The sequence below is a fragment of the Podarcis gaigeae genome, assembly GCF_964106915.1.
Source record: "Podarcis gaigeae genome assembly, chromosome: 1".
NCBI classification, from domain to species: domain Eukaryota; kingdom Metazoa; phylum Chordata; class Lepidosauria; order Squamata; family Lacertidae; genus Podarcis; species Podarcis gaigeae.
The window spans coordinates 6,388,730-6,404,393 of NC_139678.1; the positions used below are offsets into that span (position 1 = coordinate 6,388,730).

A 15,664-nucleotide genomic window follows, 5' to 3' on the forward strand; every position below is an offset into this window, starting at 1 on the left:
TGGTTAACTGTTCCTGTCTTTCACCCTCCCAGGAGAGCATGTGCAGAGTACAGTGGTACCTCGGGTTAAGTACTTAATTCGTTCCGGACGTCCGTACTTAAACTGAAACTGTTCTTAACCTGAAGCACCACTTTAGCTAATGGCGCCTCCTGCTGCTGCCACGCTGCTGGAGCACGATTTCTGTTCTCGTCCTGAAGCAAAGTTCTTAACCTGAAGCACTATTTCTGGGTTAGCGGAGTCTGTAACCTGAAGCGTATGGAACCCGAGGTACCACTGTATGTTGATGGCTGGAAAAAAACTGGTGGCACAAAAAGGGTGTCATCTCTATCCTTAAGGGTTGGTAAATCGAGTGGCAGAGGTGATAAAATTGACTGAGAGGGTTGCTCCGGCAGGAAGGTAAACGGTGTTTCTGTGTACTGCTCTGGTTCACTAGAAGTGGCTTAGTCATGCTGGCCACATGACCTGGAAGCTGTACGCCGGCTCCTTCAGCCAATAAAGCGAGATGAGTGCCGCAACCCCAGAGTCGGCCATGACTGGCCCTAATGGTCAGGGGTCCCTTTACCTTTACTTTACTATGGATAATTTTGAAGGATAAAGCTTGGATAGTATTGGTATGCAGTTGTAAATATTATCACTAGCACCCATGGAAGAGATGGGGGAAGTCAGGAGATTCAGAGTAATCTCGATATTTGGATTTTGAATTTGTTGTTGTTGTATGTTTATACTGGTTAAAATCACATGTGATATATATATATATAATCACTACTGAATCTACTGAATCTGCTGCCATCCCTAGTCACAACACTCCTTGGCTTTTGCTGCAAGAGACTGACTCATCTATAACTTTGGAAAACATATATTTTGCTCTCCCCTATATACAGTTCCAGGGACACTGGTGGAGCTGTGGGTTAAACCACAGAGCCTAGGACTTGCCAATCGGAAGGTCAGAGGTTCGAATCAACGGGTGATCTCCCATTGCTCGGTCCCTGCTCCTGCCAACCTAGCAGTTCGAAAGCACGTCAAAGTGCAAGTAGATAAATAGGTACCACTCCGGTAGGAAGGAATACAGCGTTTCCGTGCGCTGCTCTGGTTTGTCAGAAGCGGCTTAGTCATGCCGGCCACATGACCCGAAAGCTGTATGCCGGCTCCCTCGGCCAATAAAGCGAGATGAGCGCCGCAACCCCAGAGTCGGACACAACTGGGTCTAATGGTCAGGGGTCCCTTTACTTTTACCTTTATATACAGTACCAACCTTTCCTTCTTCTTCTGCAACTCATATGCTTTTGTAGCATTAGATGCTGCAAATGTTCAGTCTGATTAAGAAAGGGGACTGGAGTAGTTGGGTTGGGTTCTGAGCTACCGTCCTCCCTCTCTGCTGTAACCTCAAAATGCATCTGCCAAAATGAGAAGAGGCAACGGCCGTGGACGATGCCGTCATTCCAGGCTTATGTCCCCACCTAACCTGTCAGATGCGTCTAGCAAGGACTCCCTGGACCAGTTTGAGCAAATGGCATCAACTTCAGCAAAGATACTTGAGATACTTCCCAGCATGGGAAAATGGGAAATTCCACCTGGGTCAAAACTGCCATCACCAGAAGACTGTGAGAAGGTGCTTTCTATGGGATGGTGGCTCCCAGCTCTTGCTTCTCAGGGGCTCAGGGTGGAATATGTTTCATGAAAATAATAATTCTGGAGCTGAGACCATATCTTTGGATATTGAAGTCCTCAAGCAAGTCTGGCCAAGGTTGTCCACCGTGAGGAAAAGGACTCCTGGAAGTGCCGAGAAGACCTACAAACATGGCCATTGGGGCACCTCCCAAACTTGACTTTCACACCCACAGTGTGACTTATCTGCCTTGTTGAGAAGGCCGGTGGAAAGGACTCAAGTGAGCTAGCCAAAACAAAAAAAATTCCTTCCAGTAGCACCTTAAAGACCAACTAAGTCAGTTCTTGGTATGAGCTTTCGTGTGCATGCACACTTCTTCAGATACTTCATCTGAAGAAGTGTGCATGCACACGAAAGCTCATACCAAGAACTGACTTAGTTGGTCTTTAAGGTGCTACTGGAAGGAATTTTTTTTGTTTTGACTATGGCAGACCAACACGGCTACCTATCTGTAAGTGAGCTAGCGTGAGGCTCACTGTTGTCATCTGCACACGGGCAGAGGCTGTCCTGCGCATGCACAATCACATACACACATAATTGCATGCCTTTGTAGAAACGTTCTTCTGATTTGTTTTGGTTCCAGATGATGCAATAAGAGTGTTTTCTGGTCCGTGAGTTACCATATCGTGGCACTTCAATTGACGGCGGTTTGTTTCCAGGTGGACAGTTTTCTTACACACACGCAAATGATTTGATAGAGGACAATATGAGCCAAGTATCTGGTGCCCATTGGACTGGTAGAGTGGAAGGCAGACAAACCAACTGTACCAATGACAGGGTTGAGGCCAGAGCCAACTAATTCTAGTTTTGCTCCCACCTTCCTCCCCGCTGAGTTCTACAAGGGCAACACTTAAGGACACATGCACAGCATTCATTTAAAGCATGATGTTCACCATGGCGTCCCTCAAAGAATTCTGGGAGCTGTAGTTTGTTGAGGGTCCCATCCCAGAGCCACAGTTCCCAGACAGGTTAATCAACCAGCCCCTCTTACCATTGTAGCCCTGCGAGGGGAATAGAGGCCACATTCCCACAACTTTCAGCACCAGCCACAATCTACGTTTCCCAGAATTCTTTGAGGGGAAGCCACAACTGTTTAAGGTGGTATCACAGTGCCTTTAAATATAATGTGTTCATGTGCCCTGAGATGGAGGAGGAGGCTGATAGGCCAGCTCCCTGGGCAGGTAGGTTGGGGGGCTGGCTGAGGGTTTGTGGAGTGGATCCCCGTTTGCCCAAACAGGCCAGCTTGCACCGGCCGAGTCCTTTGCCCTCCCAATTTTGGGGAGCTTATCCGCCAAACTGATGCACGCCTCTTTCTCCCCAGGTGCCTCACGATCCTCTGTCGTCCGATGCAAGCCGGGAGCCAACTGCCCCAACACGCAGAGTGGCCTCCGCAGGCAACATTCCCCCTTGTCTGCCGCTGAAGATTCTGCTGCTCCCATTCTAGAGCTGCAGAGTCGAAGTCCCTCCGGATTTTGCCGGCACGGCAGAGGAGAGAGGCAGAACAGATCAGGTAGGCACCCCGTAGCCTGAGCGTCACGGCTTCCTGTTGTGCCTTGGGTACCAAAATAAAATTTGAAAAAAGCCTTCCCTGTCCCAACAAGGCATGAATAGTTTATTATTATTTATGATGATGTTGATGATGAAGATGATAATAATAATAATAATAATAATAATAATAATAATAATAATAATAATGTAAAGGGACCCCTGACCATTAGGTCCAGTTGTGACCGACACTGGGGTTGCGGCGCTCATCTCGCTTTATTGGCCGAGGGAGCTGGCGTACAGCGCCACCCGCATCCAATAATAATAATAATAATAATAATAATTGCATTTATATCCCACCTTTTTCTCCAAGGAGCTTGAGGTGGCCTTCTCATTTAATCCCCCACAACAACCCTGTGAGGTAGGTTAGGCTGAGAGGAGGCGGTGACAATCTCAAGGTCAGCCAGTGAGCTTCATGCCCGAGTCAGGATTCGAACCCTGGCCTCCCAGGTCCTGATCTGAAACTCTATCTGCTAGCTCTCACTGACCCCTACACTGGACCTACATATTTTGGGAGTGGCACAGCAACGGAAGGAAGGTTGTGTGAAGAAAGACACTCCGCTCTCTGTCCTCCAGCCAGCCCAGTTCAGAGGCAAATTCCAGCCAGGCAAAGACCCCTGTGGAGGGTGCAGAGAACGCCGAGGGGTGTGGCTTGGGGAGGGGTGTGGCCTGCAAAGAGTCCCAAGGGCAAGAGGCCTGGAGGGCTGCATTTGAATCCTGGACCTGAGGTCTACTACCCCTGAGTTAAGAAACTAACGCAAAATATGGTGGGCTCATAGCCCAGTGGTAGAGTTCCTGCTTCTTTTGCAGAGTGTCCCAGGTTGATTCATACCCGTCTCTTGCAGATGGGTTTTTTGGGGCGGGTACGAAGGATGGCTGGTCAAAATGAGATGTGTCGTGTCACGTTGCAAGTTTGCAGCAAGCAAGTTGCATCGCAGAAGACTTCTCAAGTAGGACATATGAGCCCCGGGGACAGAGGTGGAGCTATATCGGGTCCCGGGGGCCTCTGAAAGGCAGTTCAGTTCTGCCACCGAAGCAGCGATGCTTTTTCTTTCATTCATAGGCGGAGAGAAGAGAAAGAAGAGAGAAAACCAGAGGAAGGACCCATTTTTGAGATTGTTAGAAATTGAGATTTGGACTGGGGGGGGGGTCTTTTTGTTTGCTTTTTTGGAGGATATTTTGAGTAGCTGCCTGTGTGTTTTTTTGGGAGGGGTAGCGGGCTTTGATTCCTATGTTTTTGGTTTTTTTGGGGGGGTGCCGATGTTTTATCTATTGTTTAGGGCAAGGAGGTTCAGAGTACAGTGGTACCTCGGTCTTCGAATGTAGTCCATTCTGGAAGACTGTTTAATTTCCAAAACGTTTGAAAACTGAGGCGCAAAGGGAACTGAAAAAATAACATCATTTACCTCCAGGTTTTCGGTGTACAAAAACCGAAACATTTGGCTTCCGAGATGCTTGAAAACCTAGGTACCACTATATTGCCAGCTTTCATGCTGTGAAATGGGTGCTTTGTGGTGCCCGTGGCAGTTTCTTAGATTTCCAAATGTGCCCTTGGCACATTTTCAACGCCACAGAAGGCTGGGGACCTCTGGCCTACGACTGGGAGCAGTTTTCCAGGGCCTCCGGTGAGAGAAGGCTTTTTCTTGTCCCTTCATCCTGGAGACTTTTTCAAGTTGAGGTAGCATCAGGGATTGAAGCTGGGAGCACCACGCAAAGCATGAAGTACACCCACGTCCCGAACGGAAAGGAGTCTCAGTGGGTATTCATTGTTTGTTGTTGTTGTTGCTTTTGCTCTGCAGATGATACGTAGTTGGCTGTCTCTCCACTCATGTGTGCTGCGTTACCTTTGCGTTGAAAAGAATATGGTGCAATAGTGAAGTGACAACATAATTTTCCATAACGAATTACGCAGATTGCTTAAGTTGTGTAATTTCACCTGCAGCAGACAGCAATACGAATAACGTCATTTTGGGCAAAGTGTTTAATCTGACCTTGGGCCTCTCCAGGCTGGTGGTTTTGTGTGGCAACGTGTCTCTGAAGCAATGGTGATAATGCGTTAGTGCTGGATTTATACAGTGGTACCTCGGGTGGCGCGGGTGGCGCTGTGGGTAAAAGCCTCAGCGCCTAGGGCTTGCCGATCAAAAGGTCGGCAGTTCGAATCCCCGCGGCGGGGTGCGCTCCCGTTGTTCCGTCCCAGCGCCTGCCAACCTAGCAGTTCGAAAGCACCTCCGGGTGCAAGTAGATAAATAGGGACCGCTTCCTAGCGGGAAGGTAAACGGCGTTTCCGTGTGCAGCTCTGGCTCGCCAGATGCAGCTTTGTCACGCTGGCCACGTGACCCGGAAGTGTCTCCGGACAGCGCTGGCCCCTGGCCTCTTAAGTGAGATGGGCGCACAACCCCAGAGTCTGTCAAGACTGGCCCGTACGGGCAGGGGTACCTTTACCTTTTACCTCGGGTTACAGACACTTCAGGTTACTGACTCTGCTAACCCAGAAATAGTACCTCGGGTTAAGAACTTTGCTTCAGGATGAGAACACAAATTGTGCTGAGTCAGCGCGTCGGCAGCAGGAGGCCCCATTAGCTAAAGTGGTATCTCAGGTTAAGAACAGTTTCAAGTTAAGAACGGACCTCCAGAACGAATTAAGTTCTTAACCCGAGATACCACTGGACTGGACTGCCCACACACAATATTCTGCTTTATTAGTTGTTCGACACAATATAGTATCACCAAGGCAACTATAGTCATACCTTGGTTGATGAATGCCTTGGGACTCAAACGTTTTGGCTCCCGAACCCCACAAACGTTATTTGGAACCCGAACGTCTGTTCTGGCTGTTGGTATTGGGACCCATCAGCCAATCAGAAGCCATGCCTTGGTTTGCGAACGTTTTGGAAGTCGAATGGAGTTCTGGAAGAGATTCTGTTTGACAACCAAGGTACATCTGAATCTGTAAACAAACAATGGCGAAAGTAGTTTCTTTCCTAAATAGGTGCTATCTTAAACAATAGCAAACACAGTAAAGAGTTTACTTGTAACATACCAGTGGTTCAGTGCTCATTTCTTCTGTTTCCAAAATAGATTTTATATTGAACAATTGCAAACACAGTAATAAAGAGTCCACTTATGATATATCAGTGGTTCAGTGCTCAGACGTCATTCCGGTAATCAGAGGTTTCGTTGTAAAAGAGCTTAATCATCGAGCATTGTAATAAATAATATACAAGAGAAGACAGTGTGTAAACGACTTAAAGTAGGGGTATATGTGTCCCCATCTGCATGTTTCCATCGGGAGGAGCATAGAAAGACGATGTCCTTCAGTTAGAAGGAGGCTTCACTGCATTTGCTATTGTTTAAGACAAAACCTATTTGGGAAAGAAACTACTTTTGTCCTTTTTATGGGAGTTTATTTTGTTTACATATAGTTGCCCTGGTGATATTATCTTGTGTCGATTGCAATAGTCATTGTATTAGGTAAAGGTAAAGGGACCCCTGACCATTAGGTCCAGTCGTGGCCGATTCTGGGGTTGCGGCGCCCATCTCGCTTTATTGGCTGAGGGAGCCGACGTACAGCTTCCGGGTCATGTGGCCAGCATGACTAAGCCGCTTCTGGCGAACCAGAGCAGTGCACGGAAACGTCGTTTTTCTTCCCGTCGGACTATTTATCTACTTGCACTTTGTGGCATGCTTTCGAACTGCTAGGTTGGCAGGAGCAGGGACCGAGCAACGGGAGCTCACCCTGTCGCAGGGATTTGAACCACCGACCATCTGATCGGCAAGTCCTAGGCTTTGTGGTTTAACCCACAGCGCCACCCGCGTCCCAGCCATTGTATTACAACCCTGTTTATTTTTTTATTGTTAGTTGTTCTGCAATGCTTCCCTCACAGGCAGGGCTGTCTTAAGCATATGTGGCACCGGGGTGCAAAGATCCGTCTGGCACCGGCCCCAGGTTGCCCAGTCCCAGGTGCGCAGGAGGGTGGAGCTGGCTGGCCACCTCAGCGTCTCGCTGGCTCTGTTGCCCCCAAACTCACGGTGCAGAGCCGCCCACAGCAGAAGAGCCCACCATAGCGCTCTAACAGGCGGGCTCTTCTGCGGACTCAACTCTCGGGCCCTGGACTCTTGGCCTGGCGCCCCTGAGAGCCCGGCGCCTGGGTGCCCCACACCCCTAGTGCCTATGGGTAAGAGGGCCCTGCTCACTGGTACCCCTATATTACCACAGGTCTGCACCAGACACTGAGCCGGGGGTGAGGGCGCCATCTCGAAGCCCGGTAAGTGAGGCTCTGGGCCTTGGGATGGAGAGACGAGGATCTGACAGGGTCCCAGAGTCCCCCCTCCTCCTTCCCAAAGCTTGGTTAGCATCTTTTTTTAAAAAAAAACATATTTTTTGAAATTTTCAAGAAATACAAAAAAGAAAAGAAAGGAACAAAGAAAAAAGAAAAGAAAAATTAACAAACAAACAAACAAACAAACAAAATATTCACCTTTTAAACCTTATTTTCAATGACATATTTCCATGACTTCCCCACACCTCCCCTTCTTATATTCCAATTCCGTTTATTTGATTCAACAAGTTCTTATCCCCAATTTTTAACCTTATTATATTTAGTTCATTATTATATTTAGTTCATTTTATATAACCAATTCTACCCTATAAACCTCAGTCTTTATACTTTAGAATCTTTTTCTAAGATCGACCCCTGTTCTCTTCCACAATTTCCCCATTTTTGTACTCATAACAAAACAAAATAGAAAGAAGAAGAAATCAAAATATAGTTATACACCCTTTGGATTCCCAAACTCCCCCCCCCTTTCCCGGTTTCAATCCCCAATGTTTATCAGTCTATCTGCTCTCAGCCTGGAGACCTTACATCCGAGGCTCTCAATTCTCTCTCAGTTCCTCTTTGCCAGTTTTTTTGGTAGTCCTTTATATAAAACCTCAAATCTCGGAGAAACCCTGTCTTGATAATGTCCATTTTTCTTCCAGCCAGACCTCTATATTCAAAAGTGGAGCTCAAATCTTGTTTCTTAATCCTTTTGAATCTAAATGTCCCAAAAGCTCCAACTTCCATCTTGATCAAATTTGTAATCCATAGGTCTTCAGGTCTCCACATAGGGAGGTCTCTCCGTTCTTCATTTTCCAATTCAAGCCAAATCTTCATCATCCAGTAAAGTCCAAGCTTGGTTAGCATCTTCCCAGCCTTGGGGAGGAGGTGGGAGGGCTCTAGGACCCTGCCAGAGCCTGATCCTCCTTCCCAAAGCCTGGCGCCCCCTTACTCACCATTGGGAAGGAAGTAGGGGGACTAGGAAGGAGGTTGCCAAATTTTGAACTCATGCAGGGTACTTTAGTACCCAAGACGACCACTGATCAACATCTGGAGGGGTCCTGTTGCACTACAGCACAACGAAAGCTGGACCGGAGAAACATCAACCAGAATATTTGTGGTGACTGGGAGCAGCCGCTGAAACTTTAACACCGGTCCTGAAAGACCTATATTGGCTCCCAGTACGTTTTCGAGCACAATTCAAAGTGTTGGTGCTGACCTTTACAGCCCTAAATAGCCTCAAAGGCCCAGTATACCTGAAGGAGTGTTTCCATTCCCATCGTTCAGTGCCAGTTCCGAGGGCCTTCTGCAAGAAGGGAGGTTACAGGGAACCAGGCAGAGGGCACCCGCCCTGTGGAACGCCCTCCCACCAGATGTCAAGGAAATACAGTGGAACCTTGGTTTTCGAATGCAATCCATTCCGGAAGACCGTTTGACTTCCAAAACGTTTGAAAACCAAAAACTGAAAACAGAAGCCTCAAATCAATAGGAAGCCATGTAGCACATTTGGCTGCCAAAAATTGTTTCAAAACGGGAGCAGTTACTTCCAGGTTTTCGGTGTTTGGGTTCCAAAATGTTCGTCGATGGAGACGTTTGAGAATCGAGGTTCCACTATAAACAACTACTGACTTTTAGAAGACATATGAAGGCAGTCCTGTTTCAGGAAGTTCTTAGTGTTTGATCTCTTATTGTATTTTAAATATCGGTTGGGAGCCACCCAGAGTGCCTGGGGAAACCCAGCCAGAGGGGCGGGGTATAAATTATAAATTGTTGTTGTTGTTAAAAGGTGCAATATTTCGGCAGGAAGTTATGGGGCACACACTGATTGCAAGCAAAGCGGTATGTCAGTGGTCACATGCTAGCAGTGGGCGGGGCCAGGGGAAAGGTGGGCAGGGCAACCAATGTGAATTTTGCTTTTGTATAGTAGGATAGTTTCTGTGCAGACTCACTCAGACCCTTCCCTATGCGCCGTCCAAGCAAGTAGAACGCATCACCACCGGAGTTCACTGACATATGCCAGTCAAAGGGAAAACACTGGGTAAGGGGTGTGGCCTAGGAGGGGTGTGGCCTAGGGAAAGTTCTGGGGGCCAGGCAGACAGACCTGGGGGGCCACATTCCATTTCAGATTGCTCTTTGTCAACCACTTGGAGGCTTCTGGGGGAAGGAGCCTGGGGCAAGACTGCCTTGTCTCCTTGCCTTGAGGTCTCCTTTGGGGTGGTGCTGTGAACTGAGCTCAGAGGGAGAAGGTGAGGAAACAGTGACCGGGACAAGGGAGATGGGTTTGGTCAGGGAGGGAGGGGTCCATTGAGGCCATTTTGACTGCATCTGACACCCCCCTCCAAAAAACCACCACAACAACCCTGGAATCAGCACTACGTACAAGCAAAGCAGTGGAGGGGGAAACGGCTGCCGCAGGCAGAGACATATGAAAAACATACAGTGAGAGTGTTTGCCCCACCCAGGAACCATTCTGGGCCCAGGCATAGCACAAAAAGCCTTCTCTAGAGGCTTCAGACATTGGGGGCAGTCACACATAATGCTCAACCATGGTTTGTTCAGCAAACCTCAAGTCATCTCACAAAGAAGCCTGCAGATTGGGTTGCTTTTTCCTTGTGCCTCCATTGCAAGGCTGTCAGGCTCAGACGTAACAGCAAACCATTTCTAAAGTGATCCACGGTCTGCAGGCCATCAGCAAACCATCGCTCCAGGTCATGGTTTGTTGCCAGAAAACACACAATCCTTCATCTACTGGGCTGGGTTCAGATGTCCAAACAAACAGCGTTTGGGCTAAACAACCATGGTTTTGCTTTGTGCATGACCCAGGTTACTAGTGTGAACCAGATTCCCAGAATTCTCTGGCCTGGTGCTGCTCGCTTTCAATCTGCAAATGCATCTGATTCCATGCCCTCTTTTCAATACCAGCTGTGTGGCTTGGGGTTCCTCCTTTCCGATATTGGAGGTGGTCTCGATCCCCCTTTAACAGTCACCACTGCCTCTTTTTGCAGGGGAAGACGGGACCCAGGGCCACGGGGAAAATGGCAGCCAGGAGAGCCACGTGCAGACGCGGTGCGAGTCCTGTACGTCCACGTTCCTCAAGATTGTCTGGGGGTTTCTGATCATCCTCTCCGTCTCCTCCTCCTGGGTCGGAACAACGCAGATTGTCAAAATCACATACAAGAACTTTGATTACCCATTTTTCATGACTTGGTTTTCCACAAACTGGAACATTATGTTTTTCCCAGTGTATTACTCCGGGCATCTTGCAACGGCGCAGGAAAAGCAATCTCCAATCAAAAAAATCAGGTAGGCCTATCATTTATTTCATTTAATCCCCACAATGACCCTCCTCATTTAATCCCCACAATGACCCTGTGAGGTAGTTAGGCTCAGTATACCTGAAGGAGCGTCTCCACCCCCATTGTTCTGCCCGGACACTGAGGTCAAGCTCCAAGGGCCTTCTGGTGGTTCCCTCACTGCGAGAAGCCAAGTTACAGGGAACCAGGCAGAGGGCCTTCTTGGTGGTGGCACCCACCCTGTGGAACACCCTCCCATCAGATGTCAAGGAAATAAACAACTATCTGACTTTTAGAAGACATCTGTTTAGGGAAGTTTTTAATGTTTGCTGTTTTATTGTGTTTTTAATATTCTGTTAGGAGCAGCCCAGAGTGACTGGGGCAACCCAGCCAGATGGGCGGGCTATAAATAAAAATAATAATAATTATTATTATTATTGAGGCACTGGCTGGCCCAAGGTCACATCCAGTAAAAGTTTCATGACCGAGTGGGGATTCGAACCCTGGCCTTCCAAGTCCTAATCCAGCACTCTAAACCACTACGCCATGCTGGTTCCATTACGATGGCGAGGAGTCTTCCTTGGTAGAATTGATCGAAGGCCCATCTATCAAGCAAACGCAAAGCTGGGAAGATGCTGGACTCAGGTCACACTTTGACATTTATTTTTGTGTGTTTGTCCACACCCTGGATTTTAAGACTCCTGTTTTCTTTCCCTTGTGTGTGCAGGGAATGCAGTCGGATCTTTGGCGAGGATGGTCTGACGCTGAAACTCTTTCTTAAAAGGACAGCTCCCTTTTCTATTCTCTGGACTTTGACTAACTACCTTTACTTGCTGGCTTTGAAGAAGCTGACGGCCACGGACGTCTCGGCCCTATTCTGCTGCAACAAAGCCTTTGTCTTCCTGCTCTCCTGGATTGTACTGAAGGACAGGTTCATGGGTGTAAGGGTAATGACCTCCGCCATTCCCTCTCGTTCTCGTTCTCGCTCCCCATTGTGGGTAGGCCATGCACCATGTTGGCTTTGCAGTGAATATAACCAGAAGGGGCATCAACTTTGGTAGAAATGGTTTCAGTTAACAGCCCCCAGGCGATTCTGAAAACCTTGGGTTGCGTTCATGGGAGTCATTTGTATGGAGAAATCTCACCATCAGGTCACTTTTCCTTGTGATTCTTCCACGTCTCATAAATGTTGCCCTCTGGTGAGGAAACTGAGATACAACAATGGGAAAACTAATCCACTAATACACACACACACACACACACACACACACACACAGTGGTACTTTGGTTCTCAAACCGCTTAGTTGTCAAACAAATCGGCTCCCGAACGCCAAAAACCCGGAAGTAAGTGTTCCGGTTTTGGAACGTTTTTCGGAAGCCGAACCTCCGAGTGTAGGAAGCTCCTTCGGCCAATCGGAAGCTGCGCCTCGGTTTTTGAACAGTTTCAGGAGTTGAACGGACGTCCAGAATGGATTACGTTCGAGAACCAAGGTTCCACTGTAATGCAAACTTATTTGCATACAACCGGGGTTGTATCCTTCTTTAACTCCTCAGGAACACATTTTTAAGGAAAACTAACTGGAAGAATGACTGGTAAAAGTTGGATTGTAGACACAGTGGCGTAGCGTGGGTTGTCAGCACCCGGGGCAAGGCAAGTAATTTGCGCCCCCTAACCCGTGGATTTGCGCCCCCTAACCCTAACCCCCAGATGTTGTGCCCGGTGCGGCCGGCCCCCCCTGCACCCCCCACGCTACGCCACTGTGTAGACATTGCTAGTACAATTTCACCCTTATTGGGGGGTGGGGGGCGCAGAGGCACTCACCTGACCTCCCAAGAACTGGGTCCCTTTTCCTTCTCTGTAAAAACCAAGGTGGGTGTTGGTATTCTTGAGAGTGTATGAATCAGAGCCATTGTGCAAAATGAAGAAATACAGCTAATCAGCCTTGTATCTAGTATCACCGATGCCAATAAGGACATGGTGGGAAATATTTCCCTTAGAATTAATGATAGTGGAATAATAATAATAATAATAATAATAATAATAATAATAATAATAATTTATTATTTATACCCTGCCCATCTGGCTGAGTTTCCCCAGCCACTCTGGGCGTCTTCCGATCAAGTGTTAAAAACAATACAGCATTAAATATTAAAAACTTCCCTAAACAGGGCTGCCTTCAGATGTCTTATTATGCACATTTAATAATAATAATAATAATAATAATAATAATAATAATAATAATAATAATATCTGGCCGAGTTTCCCCAGCCACTCTGAGTGGCTCCCAACAGAATTAATGGTAATAATATTTTTTTAAAAAAACGATAAAACATCATACATTAAAAACTTTCCTTAAGAGGGCTGCCTTCAGATGTCTTCTAAAAGTCAGATAGTTGTTTATTTCCTTGACATCTGATGGGAGGGCATTCCATAGGGCGGGCGCCACCACTGAGAAGGCACCTGTCAGGGAACTGCCATCGGAGGGACAGGTGGTGGAGAGGCTCCAGGAGAATAGGAGAGACTCCACAGCAGAAGAAGGAACCAGTAGGGGGAGAGCAGGAGTTCCAGCGGAAAGGGAATCGGGGGAGAGGCTCTGGGATACTTCTAGTGAGAACAGTGAGGAGGTAACAAGACCCCCTTTAGCAACCCCCACCCCTCGCCGGAAGCTGTCACGCAAAGAGTCCAGGAGGCGTATGTCCGTCAAACAGCTTTTATGTTGGAGTAAGTTCCGTAGACGCCCACTGTCGGATTCTACCAGCGACTGACAGAGTCATGCTTTGGGGGCTCCGTTAGTGCCTAGGTTTGGGTGACCAGCCAAACCCCAGAGGGATCAAGCTTTTACGCACAAGCAGCTCATTATCCCATCACAGCACCCTTTCGGAAAGATTGAAAGATGTGTGCTGTAAGGGATTGTTTAAGAAGCAAATGCTGCCCATCAGTATTAAAAGGAAAGGCTTTCATTAATTCCACCGTTCCTGATTTCTATTTCTGTATCACAACAAAGCCCCAAATGCTCTCCCAAAATAACCCGTGCATCTTTTCAACTCGCAGCACTGTCAATTAATGTTTGCCCTCGCCAGTTAAAATTGTCCTCCCGACGGCAAATTAACTGAACGAAAGCTTTCGTGGGTTAATCCGTTGATTAAACTGATTTGAGTTTCCTGCTCCAGTGTTTATTCCATGGTTCTCTCTGTCCAATTTACTCTGCCCCTTAATGAACACACATATAAACTAGATGAGGCAGATAAGCAAACTGGTGGGGTGAGCTGATGGAGGAGGATGGCTTCTGTGCCTTGATGCAGAATGAAGGAGCTGGGATGGCCTCGTACATATTTGTGGGGAATTGCAAGGAGAAAGGGGCTGTTACACTCAAGATCAGCTTGTGGGCTTCCCAAAGGCATCTAGGATGCTGGAGTGGAGAGTGTGGAGGGAGAAATTTGGTTCCGTTTGTATTTTAATATCTGCACTTCTCTGAATTTTGAGGTGCAGTTCTACAGCCAAGGAATTTACAGTGGTACCTCAGGTTACAGACGCTTCAGGTTACAGACTCTGCTAACCCAGAAATAGTACCCTGGGTTATGAACTTTGCTTCAGGATAAGAACAGAAATTGCCTGATGGCGGTGCTGCGGCAGCGGGAGGCCCCATTAGCTAAAGTGGTGCTTCAGGTTAAGAACAGTTTCAGGTTAAGAACGGACCTCCAGAACGAATTAAGTTCTTAACCTGAGGTATCACTGTGGGTGGCACTGTGGATTAAACCACAGAGCCTAGGACTTGCTGATCAGAAGGTTGGCAGTTCGAATCCCCGCGACGGGGTGAGCTCCCGTTGCTCGGTCCCTGCTCCTGCCAACCCAGCAGTTCAAAAGCACGTCAAAGTGCAAGTAGATAAATAGGTACCGCTCCAGCGGGAAGGTAAACAGTGTTTCCGTGTGCTGCTCTGGTTCACCAGAAGTGACGTAGTCATGCTGGCCACATGACCCTTTCCCTCGGCCAGTAAAGTGAGATGAGCGCCGCAACCCCAGAGCTGGTCACGACTGGACCTAATGGTCAGGGGTCCCTTTACCTTTACCTTTACCTTTACCACTGTATACAAAAATGCATGTTTTTTTGTTTTTTTTAAAAAATATTTTTTATTCATTTTCACAAATATAACAAAATAAAAACATAACATAACATACAATGACATAACATAACATACTAAAACATAACATACAATAACATACATAACACGACTTCCCCAAGCCTTCCCTTCACTGCACCCTTATTTTTTTTTTAAGACAGCATTTCTAGCAATCCTTCATTCCAATTCATAACTGATTCTCTTTATATTTTATTTAGATTTAAGATTTAACAGCTATAATTCTCTATCTTATATCCCTTGACATTTTAGCATTCCGAAATTTTACAACAGTTCCTAAGATAAACTTTAAATTTTCTCCAGTCCTCTTCCACCGTCTCTCTCCTCTGGTCACGGATTCTGCCGGTCATCTCTGCCAATCCCATAAATTCTGTCACCTTGGTCTGCCATTCTTCCAGAGTGGGTAGTTCTTGCTTCTTCCAATATTTTGCTAGTAGAATTCTTGCTGCTGTGGTTGCATACATGAAGAATGTTCTGTCTTCCTTTGGTACCATTTGGTCGACCATGCCCAAAAGAAAAGCCTCTGGTTTTTTAGCAAATGTCCGCTTGAGAATTTTCTTCATTTCATTATAGATCATTTCCCAGTAGGCCTTAATCTTTGGGCAGGTCCACCAAAGGTGGTAAAAAGTTCCTTCACATTCATTACACTTCCAGCAATTATTATTGGGCAAATGATATATCTTTGCTAGCCTGGCTGGGGTCAT

The 15,664-nt window shown here is 47.2% G+C and overlaps 1 protein-coding gene across 5 annotated transcripts in view; it reads left to right on the forward strand.

The window, feature by feature from the left end:
- SLC35F4 (solute carrier family 35 member F4) overlaps positions 1-15,664 on the forward strand; it is a 144,785-nt gene that overhangs the window by 111,131 nt on the left and 17,990 nt on the right. For 3 of the 5 annotated variants that reach the window (XM_083735852.1, XM_083735854.1, XM_083735853.1), the window contains exons 2-4: positions 2,988-3,176; positions 10,536-10,833; positions 11,551-11,770. In XM_083735852.1, coding sequence (XP_083591978.1) covers positions 2,988-3,176; positions 10,536-10,833; positions 11,551-11,770 — 707 coding nt within the window. The remainder of the gene's footprint in view (positions 1-2,987; positions 3,177-10,535; positions 10,834-11,550; positions 11,771-15,664) is intronic. The other 2 variants (XM_083735855.1, XM_083735856.1) reach the window with 1 other exon arrangement.